Source organism: Schistocerca americana, chromosome 9, assembly GCF_021461395.2.
Source record: "Schistocerca americana isolate TAMUIC-IGC-003095 chromosome 9, iqSchAmer2.1, whole genome shotgun sequence".
Classification (NCBI taxonomy): Eukaryota; Metazoa; Arthropoda; class Insecta; order Orthoptera; family Acrididae; genus Schistocerca; species Schistocerca americana.
The window spans coordinates 242,025,837-242,044,670 of NC_060127.1; the positions used below are offsets into that span (position 1 = coordinate 242,025,837).

Genomic DNA, 18,834 nt, shown 5'->3' on the forward strand with positions numbered 1-18,834 from the left:
TTGTACTTAAGTCATCATTGTGCCTTTTCTATTTAATTCTGATGCTATTTCTGTGTTTCATCGTCAATAAGAAGGTCCAAGGGATACAGTAAACCTGAAGTGAAGCATCGGAATCTATAACTAGTGTCACAGGAATGGTTCAAATCATAGACAGTCAGAAGAGTCAGACATCTTTTACTTAAGTCGGCATTGTGCCTTTTGTATTTAATTCCGATGCAATTTCTGTGTCTCCTCGTCAATAAGAAGGTCCAAGGGATGCAGTAAACCTGAAATGAACCATCGGAATCTATAACTAGTGTCACAGGAATAGTTCAAAACATAGTCAGTAAGAAGAGTCAGTCTTCTTGTACTTAAGTCGGCATTGTGCCTTTTGTATTTAATTCCGATGCAATATCTGTGTTTCATCGTTAATAAGAACGTCCAAGGGATACAGTAAACCTGAAATAAACCATCGGAATCTATAACTAGTGTCACAGGAATGTTTCAAAACATAGACAGTAGGAAAAGACAGTCTACATGTACTTAAGTCAGCATTGTGCCTTTTGTATTTAATTCCGATGCAATTTCTGTGTTTCATCGTCAAAAAAAAGGTCAGAGGGATACAGTAAACCTGAAGTGAAGCATCGGAATCTATAACTAGTGTCACAGGAATGGTTCAAAACATAGTCAGTAAGAAGAGTCAGTCATCTTGTACCTAAGTCGGCATTGTGCCTTTTGTATTTAATTCCGATGCAATTAGTGTGTTTCATCGACAATAAGAAGGTCCAAGGGATACAGTAAACCTGAAGTGAAGCATCGGAATCTATAACTAGTGTCACAGGAATGGTTCAAAGCATAGACAGTAGGAAGAATCAGTCTTCTTGTACTTAAGTCGGTATTGTGCTTTTTGTATTAAATTCCGATGCAATTTCTGTGTCTCTTCGTCAATAAGAAGGTCCGAGGGATGCAGTAAACCTGAAATGAACCATCGGAATCTAGATCTAGTGTCACGGGAATGGTTCAAAACATAGTCAGTAAGAAGAGTCCGTCTTCTTGTACATAAGTCGGCATTGTGCCTATTGTATTTAATTCCGATGCAATTTCTGTGTATCATCGTCAATAAGACGGTCGAAGGGATACAGTAAAATTGGAATGAAGCAACGGAATCTATAACTAGTGTCACAGGGATGGTTCAAACCATGGACAGTAAGAAGAGTCAGTCGTCCTGTACATAAGTCATCATTGTGCCTTTTCTATTTAATTCTGATGCAATTTCTGTGTTTCATCGTCAATAAGAAGGTCAAAGGGATACAGTAAACCTGAAGTGAAGCATCGGAATCTATAACTAGTGTCACAGGAATGGTTCAAAACATAGTCAGTAAGAATAGTCAGTCTTCTTGTACTTAAGTCGGCATTGTGCCTTTTGTATTTAATTCCGATGCAATTTCTGTGTTTCATCGTTAATATGAACGTCCAAGGGATACAGTAAACCTGAAATAAACCATCGGAATCTATAACTTGTGTCACAGGAATGGTTCAAAACATAGACTGTAGGAAAAGTCAGTCTACATGTACTTAAGTCGGCATTGTGCCTTTTGTATTTAATTCCGATGCAATTTCTGTGTTTCATCGTCAATAAGAAGGTCAGAGGGATACAGTAAACCTGAAGTGAAGCATCGGAATCTATAACTAGTGTCACAGGAATGGTTCAAAACATAGACAGTAGGAAGAATCAGTCTTCTTGTACTTAAGTCGGTATTGTTCCTTTTGTATTTAATTCCGATGCAATTTCTGTGTTTCATCGTCAATAAGAAGGTCAGAGGGATACAGTATACCTGTAGTGAAGCATCGGAATCTATAACTAGTGTCACAGCAATGTTTCAAATCATAGAGAGTTGGAAGATTCAGTCTACTTGTACTTAAGTCGGCATTGTGCCTTTTGTATTTCATTCCGATGCATTTTCTGTGTTTCATCGTACATAAGAAGGTCCGAGGGATACAGTAAACCTCAAGTGAAGCATCGGAATAAAAAACTAGTGTCACAGGAATGTTTCAAAGCATAGAGAGTAGGAAGAGTCAGTCTTCTTGTACTTAAGTCTTCATTGTGCCTTTTCTATTTAATACCGATGCGAATTCTGTGTCTCATCGTCAATAGGAAGGTCCCAGGGATATAGTAAACCTGAAATAAAACAACGGAATCTATGACTAGTGTCACAGGAATGGTTCAAAGCATAGTCATTAAGAAGAGTCAGTGTCTTGTACTTAAGTCGGCATTGTGCCTTTTCTATTTAATTCCGATGCAATTTCTGTGTTTCATCGTCAATAAGAAGGTCCAAGGGATACAGTAAACCTGAAATGAACCATCGGAATCTATATCTAGTGTCACAGGAATGGTTCAAACATAGACAGTAGGAAAAGTCATTTGAGACGTACTTAAGTTGTCATTGTGCCTTCTGTATTTAATTCCGATGCAATGTCTGTGTTTCATCGTCAATAAGAAGGTCAGAGGGATACAGTAAACCTGAAGTGAAGCGTCGGAATCTATAACTAGTGTCACAGGAATGGTTCAAAACGTAGACAGTAATAAGAGTCAGTCTTCTTGTACTTCAGTCGGCATTGTGCCTTTTGTATTTAATTCCGAAGCAATTACTGTGTTTCATCGTCAATAAGAAGGTCCAAGGGATACAGTAAACCTGAAGTGAAACATCGGAATCAATAACTAGTGTCACAGGAATGGTTCAAAACACAGACAGTCGGAAGAGTCAGTCTTCTTGTACTTAAGTCGGTATTGTGCCTTGTGTATTTAATTCCGATGCAATTTCTGTGTTTCATCGTCAATAAGAAGGTCAGAGGGATACAGTAAACCTGTAGTGAAGCATCGGAATCTATAACTAGTGTCACAGGAATGTTTAAAATCATAGAGAGTTGGAAGATTCAGTCTTCTTGTACTTAAGTCGGCATTGTGCCTTTTGAATTTCATTCCGATGCATTTTCTGTGTTTCATCGTACATAAGAAGGTCCGAGGGATACAGTAAACCTCAAGTGAAGCATCGGAATAAAAAACTAGTGTCACAGGAATGGTTCAAAACATAGAGAGTAGGAAGAGTCAGTCCTCTTGTACTTACGTCGGAATTGTGCCTTTTCTATATAATTCCGATGCAAATTCTGTGTTTCATCGTCATTAAGAAAGTCAGAGGGATACAGTAAACCTGGAGTAAAGCATCGCAATCTATAACTTGTGTCACAGGGATGGTTCAAAACATACACAGTAAGAAGAGTCAGTCTTCTTGTACTTAAGTCGGCATTGTGCCTTTTGTATTTAATTCCGATGCAATTTCTGTGTTTCATCGTCAATAAGAAGGTCATAGGGATACAGTAATGCTGAAGTGAAGCATCGGAATCTATGACTAGTGTCACAGGAATGGTTCGAAACATAGTAAGTAAAAAGAGTCAGTCTTCCTGCACTTAAGTCATCATTGTGCCTTTATATTTAATTCTGATGCAATTTCTGTGTTTCATCGTCAATAAGAAGGTCCAAGGGATAGAGTAAACCTGGAGTCAAGTATCGGAATCTATAACTAGTGTCACAGGAATGGTTCAAAACATAGTGAGTTGGAAGATTCAGTCATCTTGTACTTAAGTGGGCATTGTGCCTTTTCTATTTTTATTCCGATGCAATTTCTGTGTTTCATCGTCAATAAGATGGTCAGAGGGATACAGTAAACGTGGAGTGAAGCATCCGAATCTATGACTAGTGTCACAGGAATGGTTTAAAACATAGTCAGTAAGAAGAGTCAGTCTTCTTGTACTTAAGTCGGCATTGTGCCTATTGTATTTAATTCCGATGTAATTTCTGTGTTTCATCGTCAATAAGAAGGTCCAAGGGATACGGTAAACCTGGAATGAAGCATCGGAATCTATAACTAGTGTCACAGGGATGGTTCAAAGCATGGACAGTAAGAAGAGTCAGTGTTCTTGTACTTAAGTCGGCACTGTGCCTTTTGTATTTAATTCCTATGCAATTTCTATGTTTCATCGTCAATAAGAAGGTCAGAGGGATACAGTAATGCTGAAGTGAAGCATCGGAATCTATGACTAGTGTCACAGGAATGGTTCAAAACATAGTAAGTAAGAAGAGTCAGTCCTCTTGCACTTAAGTCATCATTGTGCCTTTTCTATTTAATTCTGATGCAATATCTGTGCTTCATCGTCAATAAGAAGGTCCAAGGGATACAGTAAACCTGGAGTGAAGCATCGGAATCTAGAACTAGTGTTCCAGGAATGGTTCAAAACATAGTGAGTTGGAAGATTCAGTCATCTTGTACTTAAGTGGGCATTGTGCCATTTCTATTTTTATTCCGATGCAATTTCTGTGTTTCATCGTCAATAAGATGGTCACAGGGATACAGTAAACGTGGAGTGAAGCATCGGAATCTATAACTAGTGTCACAGGAATGGTTCAAAACATAGACAGTTGGAAGAGTCAGTCTTCTTGTACTTAAGTCGGCATTGTGCTTTTTGTATTAGTTCCGATGCAATTTATGTGTTTCATCGTCAATAAGAAGGTCCAAGGGATACAGTAAACCTGGAGTGAAGCATCGGAATCTATAACTAGTGTCACAGGAATGGTTCTAAACATAGTGAGTTGGAAGATTCAGTCATGTTGTACTTAAGTGGGCATTGTGCCTTTTCTATTTTTATTCCGATGCAATTTCTGTGTTTCATCGTAAATAAGAAGGTCAGAGGGATACAGTAAACCTGATGTGAAGCATCGAAATTTATAACTAGTGTCACAGGAATGGTTCAAAACATAGACTTTCAGAAGGGTCAGTCTTCTTGTACTTTAGTCGGCATTGTGCCATTTGTATTCAATTTCGATGCAATTCCTGTGTTTCATCGTCAATAGGAAGGTCCATGGGATACAGTGTACCTGGAGTGAAGCATCGGAATCTATAACTTGTGTCACAGGGATGGTTCAAAACATATACAGTAAGAAGAGTCAGTCTTCTTGTACTTTAGTCTGCATTGTGCCTTTTGTATTTAATTCCGATGCAATTTCTGTGTTTCATCGTCAATAAGAAGGTCATAGGGATACAGTAATCCTGAAGTTAAGCATCGGAATCTGTTACTAGTGTCACAGGAATGTTTCAAATCATGGAGAGTTGGAAGATTCAGTCTTCTTGTACTTAAGTCGGCATTGTCCTTTTATATTTCATTCCGATGCATTTTCTGTGTTTCATCGTACATAAGAAGGTCCGAGGGATCCAGTAAACCTCAAGTGAAGCATCGGAATAAAAAACTAGTGTCACAGGAATGGTTCAAAACATAGAGAGTAGGAAGAGTCTGTCTTCTTGTACTTACGTCGGCATTGTGCCTTTTGTATTTAATTCCGATGCAATTTCTGTGTTTGATCGTCAATAAGAAGGTCCAAGGGATACAGTAAACCTGGAGTGAAGCATCGGAATCTATGACTAGTGTCACAGGAATGGTTCAAAACATAGTCAATAAGAAGAGGCAGTCTTCTTGTACTTAAGTCATCTTTGTGCCTTTTCTATTTAATTCTGATGCAATTTCTGTGTTTCATCGTCAATAAGAAGTTCCAAGGGATACAGTAAACCTGGAGTGAAGCAACGGAACCTATAACTAGTGTCACAGGAATGGTTCAAATTATAGACAGTAAGAAGAGTCAGACATCTTTTACTTAAGTCGGCATTGTGCCTTTTGTATTTAATTCCGATGCAATTTCTGTGTATCATCGTCAATAAGAAGGTCCAAGGGATGCAGTAAACCTGAAATGAACCATCGGAATCTATAACTAGTGTCACAGGAATGGTTCAAAACATAGTCAGTAAGAAGAGTCAGTCTTCTTGTACTTAAGTCGGCATTGTGCCTTTTGTATTTAATTCCGATGCAATTTCTGTGTTTCATCGTTAATAAGAACGTCCAAGGGATACAGTAAACCTGAAATAAACCATCGGAATCTATAACTAGTGTCACAGGAATGGTTCAAAACATAGACAGTAGGAAAACACAGTCTACATGTACTTAAGTCGGCATTGTGCCTTTTGTTTTTAATTCCGATGCAATTTCTGTGTTTCATCGTCAATAAGAAGGTCAGAGGGATACAGTAAACCTGAAGTGAAGCATCGGAATCTATAACTAGTGTCACAGGAATGGTTCAAAACATAGTCAGTAAGAAGAGTCAGTCTTCTTGTACCTAAGTCGGCATTGTGCTTTTTGTATTTAATTCCGATGCAATTAGTGTGTTTCATCGTCAATAAGAAGGTCCAAGGGATACAGTAAACCTGAAGTGAAGCATCGGAATCTATAACTAGTGTCACAGGAATGGTTCAAAAGATAGACAGTAGGAAGAATCAGTCTTCTTGTACTTAAGTCGGTATTGTGCCTTTTGTATTTAATTCCGATGCAATTTCTGTGTTTCATCGTCAATAAGAAGGTCAGAGGGATACAGTAAACCTGTAGTGAAGCATCGGAATCTATAACTAGTGTCACAGGAATGTTTCAAATCATAGAGAGTTGGAAGATTCAGTCTTCTTGTACTTAAGTCGGCATTGTGCCTTTTGTATTTCATTCCGATGCATTTTCTGTGTTTCATCGTACATAAGAAGGTCCGAGGGATACAGTAAACCTCAAGTGAAGCATCGGAATAAAAAACTAGTGTCACAGGAATGTTTCAAAGCATAGAGAGTACGAAGAGTCAGTCTTCTTTTACTTAAGTCGGCATTGTGCTTTTTCTATTTAATACCGAGGCGATTTCTGTGTCTCATCGTCAATAGGAAGGCCCCAGGGATATAGTAAACCTGAAATGAAGCATCGGAATCTATGACTAGTGTCACAGGAATGGTTCAAAACATATTCATTAAGAAGAGTCAGTCTTCTTGTACTAAAGTCGGCATTGTGCCTTATCTATTTAATTCCGATGCAATTTCTGTGTTTCATCGTCAATAAGAAGGTCCAAGGGATACAGTAAACCTGGAGTGAAGCATCGGAATCTATAACTAGTGTCACAGGAAAGGTTCAAAACGTAGACAGTAAGAAGAGTCAGTCTTCTTGTACTTATGTTGGCATTGTGCCTTTTGTATTTAATTCCGATGCAATTTCTGTGTTTTATCGTCAATAAGAAGGTCAGAGGGGTACAGTAATCCTGAAGTTAAGCATCGGAATCTATAACTAGTGTCAGAGGATTGGATCAAAGTATAGTCAGTAAGAAGAGTCAGTCTTCTTGTAGATAAGTCGGTATTGTGCCTTTTCTATTTAATACCGATGCAATTTCTGTGTTTCATCGTCAATAAGAAGGTCAGAAAGATACAGTAAACCTGAAGTGAAGCATCGGAATCTATAACTAGTGTCACAGGAATGGTTCAAAACTTAGACAGTAATAAGAGTCGGTCTTCTTGTACTTAAGTCGGCATTGTGCCTTTTGTATTTAATTCCGAAGCAATTACTGTGTTTCATCGTCAATAAGAAGGTCCAAGGGATACAGTAAACCTGAAGTGAAGCATCGGAATCTATAACTAGTGTCACAGGAATGGTTCAAAACATAGACAGTCGGAAGAGTCAGTCTTGTTGTACTTAAGTCGGCATTGTGCCTTTTGTATTTCATTCCGATGCATTTTCTGTGTTTCATCGTATATGAGAAGGTCCGAGGGATACAGTAAACCTCAAGTGAAGCATCGGAATAAGAAACTAGTGTCACAGGAAGGGTTCAAAACATAGAGAGTAGGAAGAGTCAGTCTTCTTGTACTTACGTCGGAATTGTGCCTTTTCTGTATAATTCCGATGCAATTTCCGTGTTTCATCGTCAATAAGAAGGTCATAGGGATACAGTAAACCTGGAGTAAAGCATCGCAATCTATAACTTGTGTCACAGGGATGGTTCAAAACATACACAGTAAGAAGAGTCAGTCTTCTTGTACTTAAGTCGGCATTGTGCCTTTTGTATTTAATTCCGATGCAATTTCTGTGTTTCATCGTCAATAAGAAGGTCATAGGGATACAGTAATCCTGAAGTTAAGCATCGGAATCTATGACTAGTGTCACAGGAATTGTTCAAAACATAGTCAGTAAGAGGAGTCAGTCTTCTTGTACTTAAGTCGGCATTGTGCCTATTGTATTTAATTCCGTTGCAATTTCTGTGTTTCATCGTCAATAAGAAGGTCCAAGGGATACTTAAACCTGGAATGAAGCATCGGAATCTATAACTAGTGTCACAGGGATGGTTCAAAACATAGTCAGTAAGAAGAGTCAGTCTTCTTGTACCTAAGTCGGCATTGTGCTTTTTGTATTTAATTCCGATGCAATTAGTGTGTTTCATCGTCAATAAGAAGGTCCAAGGGATACAGTAAACCTGAAGTGAAGCATCGGAATCTATAACTAGTGTCACAGGAATGGTTCAAAAGATAGACAGTAGGAAGAATCAGTCTTCTTGTACTTAAGTCGGTATTGTTCCTTTTGTATTTAATTCCGATGCAATTTCTGTGTTTCATCGTCAATAAGAAGGTCAGAGGGATACAGTAAACCTGTAGTGAAGCATCGGAATCTATAACTAGTGTCACAGGAATGTTTCAAATCATAGAGAGTTGGAAGATTCAGTCTTCTTGTACTTAAGTCGGCATTGTGCCTTTTGTATTTCATTCCGATGCATTTTCTGTGTTTCATCGTACATAAGAAGGTCCGAGGGATACAGTAAACCTCAAGTGAAGCATCGGAATAAAAAACTAGTGTCACAGGAATGTTTCAAAGCATAGAGAGTAGGAAGAGTCAGTCTTCTTGTACTTAAGTCGGCATTGTGCTTTTTCTATTTAATACCGACGCGATTTCTGTGTCTCATCGTCAATAGGAAGGCCCCAGGGATATAGTAAACCTGAAATGAAGCATCGGAATCTATGACTAGTGTCACAGGAATGGTTCAAAACATATTCATTAATAAGAGTCAGTCTTCTTGTACTAAAGTCGGCATTGTGCCTTTTCTATTTAATTCCGATGCAATTTCTGTGTTTCATCGTCAATAAGAAGGTCCAAGGGATACAGCAAACCTGGAGTGAAGCATCGGAATCTATAACTAGTGTCACAGGAAAGGTTCAAAACATAGACAGTAAGAAGAGTCAGTCTTCTTGTACTTATGTTGGCATTGTGCCTTTTGTATTTAATTCCGATGCAATTTCTGTGTTTTATCGTCAATAAGAAGGTCAGAGGGGTACAGTAATCCTGAAGTTAAGCATCGGAATCTATAACTAGTGTCAGAGTAATGGATCAAAACATAGTCAGTAAGAAGAGTCAGTCTTCTTGTAAATAAGTCGGTATTGTGCCTTTTCTATTTAATACCGATGCAATTTCTGTGTTTCATCATCAATATGAAGGTCCAAGGGATACAGTAAACCTGGAATGAAGCATCGGAATCTATATCTAGTGTCACAGGAATGGTTCAAACATAGACAGTAGGGAAAGTCAGTAGAGACCTACTTAAGTTGGCATTGTGCCTGCTGTATTTAATTCCGATGCAATGTCTGTGTTTCATCGTCAATACGAAGGTCAGAGGGATACAGTAAACCTGAAGTGAAGCATCGGAATCTATAACTAGTGTCACAGGAATGGTTCAAAACTTAGTAATAACAGTCAGTCTTCTTGTACTTAAGTCGGCATTGTGCCTTTTGTATTTAATTCCGAAGCAATTACTGTGTTTCATCGTCAATAAGAAGGTCCAAGGGATACAGTAATCCTGAAGTGAAGTATCGGAATCTATAACTAGTGTCACAGGAATGGTTCAAAACATAGACAGTCGGAAGAGTCAGTCTTGTTGTACTTAAGTCGGCATTGTGCCTTTTGTATTTCATTCCGATGCATTTTCTGTGTTTCATCGTATATGAGAAGGTCCGAGGGATACAGTAAACCTCAAGTGAAGCATCGGAATAAGAAACTAGTGTCACAGGAATGGTTCAAAACATAGAGAGTAGGAAGAGTCAGTCTTCTTGTACTTACGTCGGAATTGTGCCTTTTCTGTATAATTCCGATGCAATTTCCGTGTTTCATCGTCAATAAGAAGGTCAGAGGGATACAGTAAACCTGGAGTAAAGCATCGCAATCTATAACTTGTGTCACAGGTATGGTTCAAAACATACACAGCAAGTAGAGTCAGTCTTCTTGTACTTAAGTCGGCATTGTGCCTTTTGTATTTAATTCCGATGCAATTTCTGTGTTTCATCGTCAATAACAAGGTCATAGGGATACAGTAATCCTGAAGTTAAGCATCGGAATCTATGACTAGTGTCACAGGAATTGTTCAAAACATAGTCAGTAAGAGGAGTCAGTCTTCTTGTACTTAAGTCGGCAATGTGCCTATTGTATTTAATTCCGTTGCAATTTCTGTGTTTCATCGTCAATAAGAAGGTCCAAGGGATACTTAAACCTGGAATGAAGCATCGGAATCTATAACTAGTGTCACAGGGATGATTCAAAACATGGACAGTAAGAAGAGTCAGTCATCTTGTACTTAAGTCGGCTGTTTGCCTTTTGTATTTAATTCCGATGCAATTTCTGTGTTTCTTGGTCAATAAGAAAGTCAGAGGTATACAGTAATCCTGAAGTGAAGCATCGGAATCTATGACTAGTGTCACAGGAATGGTTCAAAACATAGTGAGTTGGAAGATTCAGTCATCTTGTATTTAAGTGGGCATTGTGCCTTTTCTATTTTTATTCGGATGCAATTTCTGTGTTTCATCGTCAATAAGATGGTCAGAGGGATACAGTAAACGTGGAGTGAAGCATCGGAATCTATAACTAGTGTCACAGGAATGGTTCAAAACATAGACAGTTGGAAGAGTCAGTCTTCTTGTACTTAAGTCGGCATTGTGCTTTTTGTATTAGTTCCGATGCAATTTCTGTGTTTTATCGTCAATAAGAAGGTCCAAGAGATACAGTAAACCTGTAATGAACCATCGGAATCTATAACTAGTGTCACAAGGATGGTTCAAAACATAGACAGTAGGAAAAGTCAGTCCACATGTACTTAAGTCGGCATTGTGCCTTTTGTATTTAATTCCGATGCAATTTCTGTGTTTCATCGTAAATAAGAAGGTCAGAGGGATACAGTAAATCTGATGTGAAGCATCGAAATTTATAACTAGTGTCACAGGAATAGTTCAAAACATAGACTGTCAGAAAGGTCAGTCTTCTTGTACTTTAGTCGGCATTGTGCCTTTTGTATTCAATTTCGATGCAATTTCTGTGTTTCATCGTCAATAGGAAGGTCCAAGGGATACAGTGAACCTGGAGTGAAGCATCGGAATCTATAACTTGTGTCACAGGGATGGTTCAAAACATATACAGTATGAAGAGTCAGTGTTCTTGTACTTAAGTCTGCATTGTGCCATTTGTATTTAATTCCGATGCAATTTCTGTGTTTCATCGTCAATATGAAGGTCATAGGGATACAGTAACCCTGAAGTTAAGCATCGGAATCTATGACTTGTGTCACAGGAATGGTTCAAAACATAGACAGTAAGAAGTGTCAGTCTCCTTTTACTTAAGTCGGCTTTGTGCCTTTTGTATGTAATTCCGATGCAATTTCTGTGTTTCATCGTCAATAAGAAGGTCATAGGGATACAGTAATCCTGAAGTTAAGCATTGGAATCTATGACTAGTGTCACAGGAATGGTTCGAAACATAGACAGTAAGAAGAGTCAGTCTCCTTGTACTTAAGTCGGCATTGAGCCTTTTGTATTTAATTCCGATGCAATTTCTGTGTTTCATCGTCAATAAGAAGGTCATAGGGATACAGTAATCCTGAAGTTAAGCATCGGAATCTATGACTAGTGTCACAGGAATGGTTCAAAACATAGTCAGTAAGTAGAGTCAGTCTTCTTCTACTTAAGTCGGCATTGTGCCTTTTGTATTTAATTCCGATGCAATATCTGTGTTTCATCGTCAATAAGAAGGTCCAAGGGATACAGTAAACCTGAAGTGAAGCATCGGAAACTATGACTAGTGTCACAGGAATGGTTCAAAACATAGACAGTAGGTAGAGTCAGTCTTCTTGTAGTTAAGTCGGCATTGTGCCTTTTGTATTTAATTCCGATGCAATTTCTGTGTTTCATCGTCAATAAGAAGGTCAGAGGGATACAGTAAACCTGAAGTGAAGCATCGGAATCTATAACTAGTGTCACAGAAATGGTTCAAAACATAGACAGTAGGAAAAGTCAGTCTACATGTACTTAAGTCGGCATTGTGCATTTTGTATTTAATTCCGATGCAATTTCTGTGTTTCATCGTCAATAAGAAGGTCAGAGGGATACAGTAAACCTGAAGTGAAGCATCGGAATCTATAACTAGTATCACAGGAATGGTTCAAAACATCGTCAGTATAAGAAGAGTCAGTCTTCTTGTACTTAAGTCGGCATTGTGCCTTTTGTATTTAATTCCGATGCAATTTGTGTGTTTCATCGTCAATAAGCAGGTCCAAGGGATACAGTAAACCTGAAGTGAAGCATCGGAATCTATAACTAGTGTCACGGGAATGGTTTAAAACATAGACAGTTGGAAGAGTCAGTCTTCTTGTACTTATATCGGTATTGTGCCTTTTGTATTTAATTCCGATGCAATTTCTGTGTTTCATCGTAATAAGAAGGTCAGAGGGATACAGTAAACCTGTAGTGAAGCATCGGAATCTATTACTAGTGTCACAGGAATGTTTCAAATCATGGAGAGTTGGAAGATTCAGTCTTCTTGTACTTAAGTCGGCATTGTGCCTTTTGTATTTCATTCCGATGCATTTTCTGTGTTTCATCGTACATAAGAAGGTCCGAGGGATCCAGTAAACCTCAAGTGAAGCATCGGAATAAAAAACTAGTGTCACAGGAATGGTTCAAAACATACAGAGTACAAAGAGTCTGTCTTCTTGTACTTACGTCGGCATTGTGCCTTTTGTATTTAATTCCGATGCAATTTTTGTGTTTCATCGTCAATAAGCATGTCAGAGGGATACAGTAAGCTTGATGTGAAGCATCGGAATCTATATCTAGTGTCACAGGAATGGTTCAAACATAGACAATAAGAAGAGTCAGTCTTCTTGTACTTATGTCGGCATTGTGCCTTTTGTATTTAATTCCGATGCAATTTCTGTGTTTCATAGTCAATAAGAAGGTCCAAGGGATACAGTATACCTGAAATGAATCATCAGAATCTATATCTAGTATCACAGGAATGGTTAAAACGTAGACAGTAGGAAAAGTCAGTAGAGACGTACTTAAGTTGGCATTGTGCCTTCTGTATTTAATTCCGATGCAATGTCTGTGTTTCATCGTCAATAAGAAGGTCAATGGGATACAGTAAACCTGAAGTGAAGCATCGGAATCTATAACTAGTGTCACAGGAATGGTTCAGAACGTAGACAGTAATAAGAGTCAGTCTTCTTATACTTAAGTCGGCAATGTGCCTTTTGTATTTAATTCCGAAGCAATTACTGTGTTTCATCGCCAATAAGAAGGTCCAAGGGATACAGTAAACCTGAAGTGAAGTATCGGAATCTATAACTAGTGTCACAGGAATGGTTCAAAACATAGACAGTCGGAAGAGTCAGTCTTCTTGTACTTAAGTCGGTATTGTCCCTTTTGTATTTAATTCCGATGCAATTTCTGTGTTTCATCGTTAATAAGAAGGTCAGAGGGATACAGTAAACCTGTAGTGAAGCATCGGAATCTATAACTATTGTCACAGGAATGTTTCAAATCATAGAGATTTGGAAGATTCAGTCTTCTTGTACTTAAGTCGGCATTGTGCCTTTTGTATTTCATTCCGATAAATTTTCTGTGTTTCATCGTACATAAGAAGGTCCGAGGGATACAGTAAAGCTCAAGTGAAGCATCGGAATAAAAAACTAGTGTCACAGGAATGGTTCAAAACATAGAGAGTAGGAAGAGTCAGTCTTCTTGTACTTACGTCGGAATTGTGCCTTTTCTATATAATTCCGATGCAATTTCTGTGTTTCATCGTCAATAAGAGGGTCAGACGGATACAGTAAACCTGGAGTAAAGCATCGCAATCTATAACTTGTGTCACAGGGATGGTTCAAAACATACACAGTAAGAAGAGTCAGTCTTCTTGTACTTAAGTCGGTATTGTGCCTTTTGTATTTAATTCCGATGCAATTTCTGTGTTTCATCGTCAATAAGAAGGTCATAGGGATACAGTAATCCTGAAGTTATGCATCGGAATCTATGACTAGTGTCAATGGAATGGTTCAAAACATAGTCAGTAAGAAGAGTCAGTCTCCTTGTACTTAAGTCGGCATTGTGCCTATTGTATTTAATTCCGATGCAATTTCTGCGTTTCATCGTCAATAAGAAGGTCCAAGGGATACAGTAAACCTGGAATGAAGCATCGGAATCTATAACTAGTGTCACAGGGATGGTTCAAAACATGGACAGTAAGAAAAGTCAGTCTTCTTAGACTTAAGTCGGCATTCTCTTTGGAGCACGGTGGTATACATAGTATACCACCTTTTGAAAATTTTCTTGGCTCTTTGCACAGTGGTTTAACTGCACGACCACCACTCTAATATGCTCACCTAGTTCTCTACTTATCAGACAGATGGCACTCACTGCCTATAAGGAATCAGTTCCCGCCAAGAATTGCATAGATTACAACTGTGAAAGCTGCGTGCTGAGTTGTGCATGGTTTTTGCGTGTGAATAGTGGTTTATAACGAATTTCTTGTTGCGCCTGTGTTTTTTCCATATCTTGGACGTCACAGCTACGGTATGAACCCATGTATACATTCATATGCACAATCTTCCGTTATTTATATACAATTTATTTTGGTGGTATATTATTTGTACCACCGTGCATGTAGCAGTATTCTATTGCATTTCGTTTCCTAGTATAAAATTCGAAATCCTCCGCTACAAAGTTTAGTTTTTAATTGTGTTGTGACTTATTTTAGCTCTTTCTCCATTTTGTTTTGCTTACGTATTCTTTACTTGGATTCAGGCTGTTGTTTGAAAATGAAAATGTCAAGAAGAGGCTTACGAGATGAAGAAATCGAACGATTATTGTGTGAAATTCCATCAGACGAGGATTCCACTGTTGACACCACAGATGACGAATCTGATTATGAAGCAAGCATTGTTGCGGAGGCTATTGTGTCGTCTGAAGGCGAAGTTTCAGAGAGCGAGGAAGAAAGTGAGTCCACTCCGCCAAAACGCGCTGCTGACACAGCGCCAACTTGGGGACAACAATTCAATGCTACCTCAGGAATGCAGTTCGACAGTGAATCAGGACCAAGTGCTTTTATTAGGGACATTGATGATCCAGAACCTATCGATATATTCGAAAAAATATTTCCAAAAGAGCTAGTTGAGCTAATCGTTTTCCAAACAAATTTATATGCGACGCAATCTGGCAAGTCTTTCACTCCAACAACTGACAATGAAATACGAACTTTCCTGGGAATCAACATTTTGATGGGTATAAAGCGTATGCCAGCATACAGAGACTACTGGTCTAGTGCCCCAGAACTTCATGATCGTTATATTGCATCTCTGATGGCAGTAAATCGGTTTGGATGGTTACTGAGGAACATTCATCTGAATGATAACACATTGCATCCAGAAAAAGGACACCCAGGTTATGACAAACTGTACAAGCTGCGACCAGTGATCAAGATACTATCTGAATCTTTTTCCAAGTGTTACCAACCCAGCAAACACCTAGCAATTGATGAGTCAATGATCAAATTCAAAGGCCGCAACAGTATGAAACAATACATGAGAGATAAACCCATAAAGCGTGGTTACAAAGTGTGGATGCTGTGTGACAAGACCTCTTACAACTTGAAATTTGATATTTACACCGGAAAAGTAGGTGACACAGTGCAAACAGGCCTTGGGGAGCATGTAGTGCTGAGTTTGTCCTCTGAACTCGTAAATAAAGGCCATTATCTTTATTTCGACAACTATTTCAATAGCTATAACTTGTTGGCTGGTTTACAGCAGAGAAACATATATGCCTGTGGGACAGTTCAACCAACAAGGAAACATTTACCCAAATTAAAAACAGACAAAGAATTAAGCAGAGGTGAATTTGACTGGAGGGTCAGCAACTGTGGCATCCTCTACTTGAAGTGGAAAGATAAGAGAGCTGTTCATCTCCTTTCAAATTTTCACAGTCCTGAAGTTACTACAGTGACTCGCCGTGAAAGAGATGGTTCACGCATAGAGCTACCTTGTCCTCAAGCAGTGATGGATTACAATGCACACATGAACAATGTCGACAAGTTCGACCAACTGAAAAAATCATATGAAATAAGCCGGAGAAGTAAAAAGTGGTGGCACCGAATATTCTTTCACCTGCTTGATGTCAGTATCGTCAACAGCTATATAATTTGGAAGGAACTAGGCGATAGAGAAAAAATGACTGCCAAAGTCTTCAGGATGAGTATCCTGCAAAGCTTAGTAACCCAGAAAACACCATTGAGGCCATCTAGACTTCATGAGAGTCAAGTCCACGTAAAGAAAAACAAGCCATATGTTTCCTCACGCCAGCGTCTCGACAATTCATCCCACCAGCCAGAGCGTACTACCGCCAGACGTTGTGCGAAATGCAGTACAAAAAAGAAGCAAGTGCGCACTTTCTGGATGTGCGCTGAATGCAAAGTGCCTTTGTGCCTTAGCAAAACAAAAAGGTGCTTTCAAGATTTTCACAAAAAGGAATAAGAAACATATTTTATTTGTAAGGTTTGTAATTTGATTTTGTATTGTAAATGACCAATTGCCAGAAATAAAATTATTTTACATTAATTATACTAATTATTACTGCTTAGAGTAGAATTTAAAGGTGAGTTACAAGCACAAACCAAGATATCTCAAAAACTTTAGGTACGGCCCTAAGTGGCATGGTGGTATATTATATATACCACCATCTAAAACCAAAATCAATACAATAAAAAATTTTAATTCATGTTTTCCTTTATTAGCAACCCCACCAGACATAGAAAATGCATGTTTTATTAAAAAATTAATTAAACATAAAATCTGTGCATCAAAGAGTTAGACTTAAGTCGGCATTGTGCCTTTTATATTTAATTCCGATGCAATTTCTGTGTTTCATCGTCAACAAGAAGGTCAGAGGGATACAGTAATCCTGAAGTGAAGCATCGGAATCTATGACTAGTGTCACAGGAATGGTTCAAAACATAGTAAGTAAGAAGAGTCAGTCTTCTTGCACTTAAGTCATCATTGTGCCTTTTCTATTTAATTCTGATGCAATATCTGTGTTTCATCGTCAATAAGAAGGTCCAAGGGATACAGTAAACCTGGAGTGAAGCATCGGAACCTATAGCTAGTGTCACAGGAATGGTTCAAAACATAGTGAGTTGGAAGATTCAGTCATCTTGTATGTAAGTGGGCATTGTGCCTTTTCTATTTTTATTCCGATGCAATTTCTGTGTTTCATCGTCAATAAGATTGTCAGAGGGATACAGTAAACGTGGAGTGAAGCATCGGAATCTATAACTAGTGTCACAGGAATGGTTCAAAACATAGACAGTACCAGGGGTCAGTCTTCTTGTACTTATGTCGGCATTGTGCTTTTTGTATTAGTTCCGATGCAATTTCTGTGTTTCATCGTCAATAAGAAGGTCCAAGGGATACAGTAAACCTGTAATGAACCATCGGAATCTATAACTAGTGTCACAGGAATGGTTCAAAACATAGACAGTAGGAAAAGTCAGTCTACATGTACTTAAGTCGCCATTGTGACTTTTGTATTTAATTCCGATGCAATTTCTGTGTTTCATCGTAAATAAGAAGGTCAGAGGGATACAGTAAACCTGATGTGAAGCATCGAAATTTATAACTAGTGTCACAGGAATGGTTCAAAACATAGACTGTCAGAAGGGTCAGTCTTCTTGTACTTTAGTCGGCATTGTGCCTTTTGTATTCAATTTCGATGCATTTTCTGTGTATCATCGTCAATAGGAAGGTCCAAGGGATACAGTGAACCTGGAGTGAAGCATCGGAATCTATAACTTGTGTCACAGGGATGGTTCAAAACATATACAGTAAGAAGAGTCAGTCTTCTTGTACTTAAGTCTGCATTGTGCCTTTTGTATTTAATTCCGATGCAATTTCTGTGTTTCATCGTCAATAAGAAGGTCATAGGGATATAGTAATCCTGCAGTTAAGCATCGGAATCTATGACTAATGTCACAGGAATGGTTCAAAACATAGACAGTAAGAAGAGTCAGTCTCCTTGTACTTAAGTCGGCTTTGTGCCTTTTGTATTTAATTCCGATGCAATTTCTGTGTTTCATCGTCAATAAGAAGGTCATAGGGATACAGTAATCCTGAAGTTAAGCATCGGAATCTATGACTAGTGTCACAGGAATGGTTCAAAACATAGACAGTAAGAAGAGTTAGTCTCCTTGTACTTAAGTCGGCATTGTGCCTTTTGTTTTTAATTCCGATGCAATTTCTGTGTTTCATCGTCAATAAGAATGTCATAGGGATACAATAATCCTGAAGTTAAGCATCGGAATCTATGACTAGTGTCACAGGAATGGTTCAAAACATAGTCAGTAAGAAAAGTCAGTCTTCTTGTACTTAAGTCGGCATTGTGCCTTTTGTATTTAATTCCGATGCAATTTCTGTGTTTCATCGTCAATAACAAGGTCCAAGGGATACAGTAAACCTGAAGTGAAGCATCGGAAACTATGACTAGTGTCACAGGAATGGTTCAAAACATAGACAGTAGGAAGAATCAGTCTTCTTGTAGTTAAGTCGGCATTGTGCCTATTGTATTTAATTCCGATGCATTTTCTGTGTTTCATCGTCAATAAGAAGGT

General features: G+C 38.4%; 1 protein-coding gene across 1 annotated transcript; it reads left to right on the forward strand.

Annotated features, from left to right (window-relative positions):
• Nucleotides 1–14,583: 14,583 nt before the first annotated feature.
• Nucleotides 14,584–16,867, forward strand: LOC124550839 (piggyBac transposable element-derived protein 4-like). Its single transcript, XM_047125565.1, has 4 exons — nucleotides 14,584–14,669; nucleotides 14,935–16,565; nucleotides 16,663–16,726; nucleotides 16,813–16,867. The coding sequence occupies exons 1-4, from the start codon at nucleotides 14,584–14,586 to the stop codon at nucleotides 16,865–16,867; spliced, it is 1,836 nt and encodes a 611-aa protein (XP_046981521.1).
• Nucleotides 16,868–18,834: the final 1,967 nt, after the last annotated feature.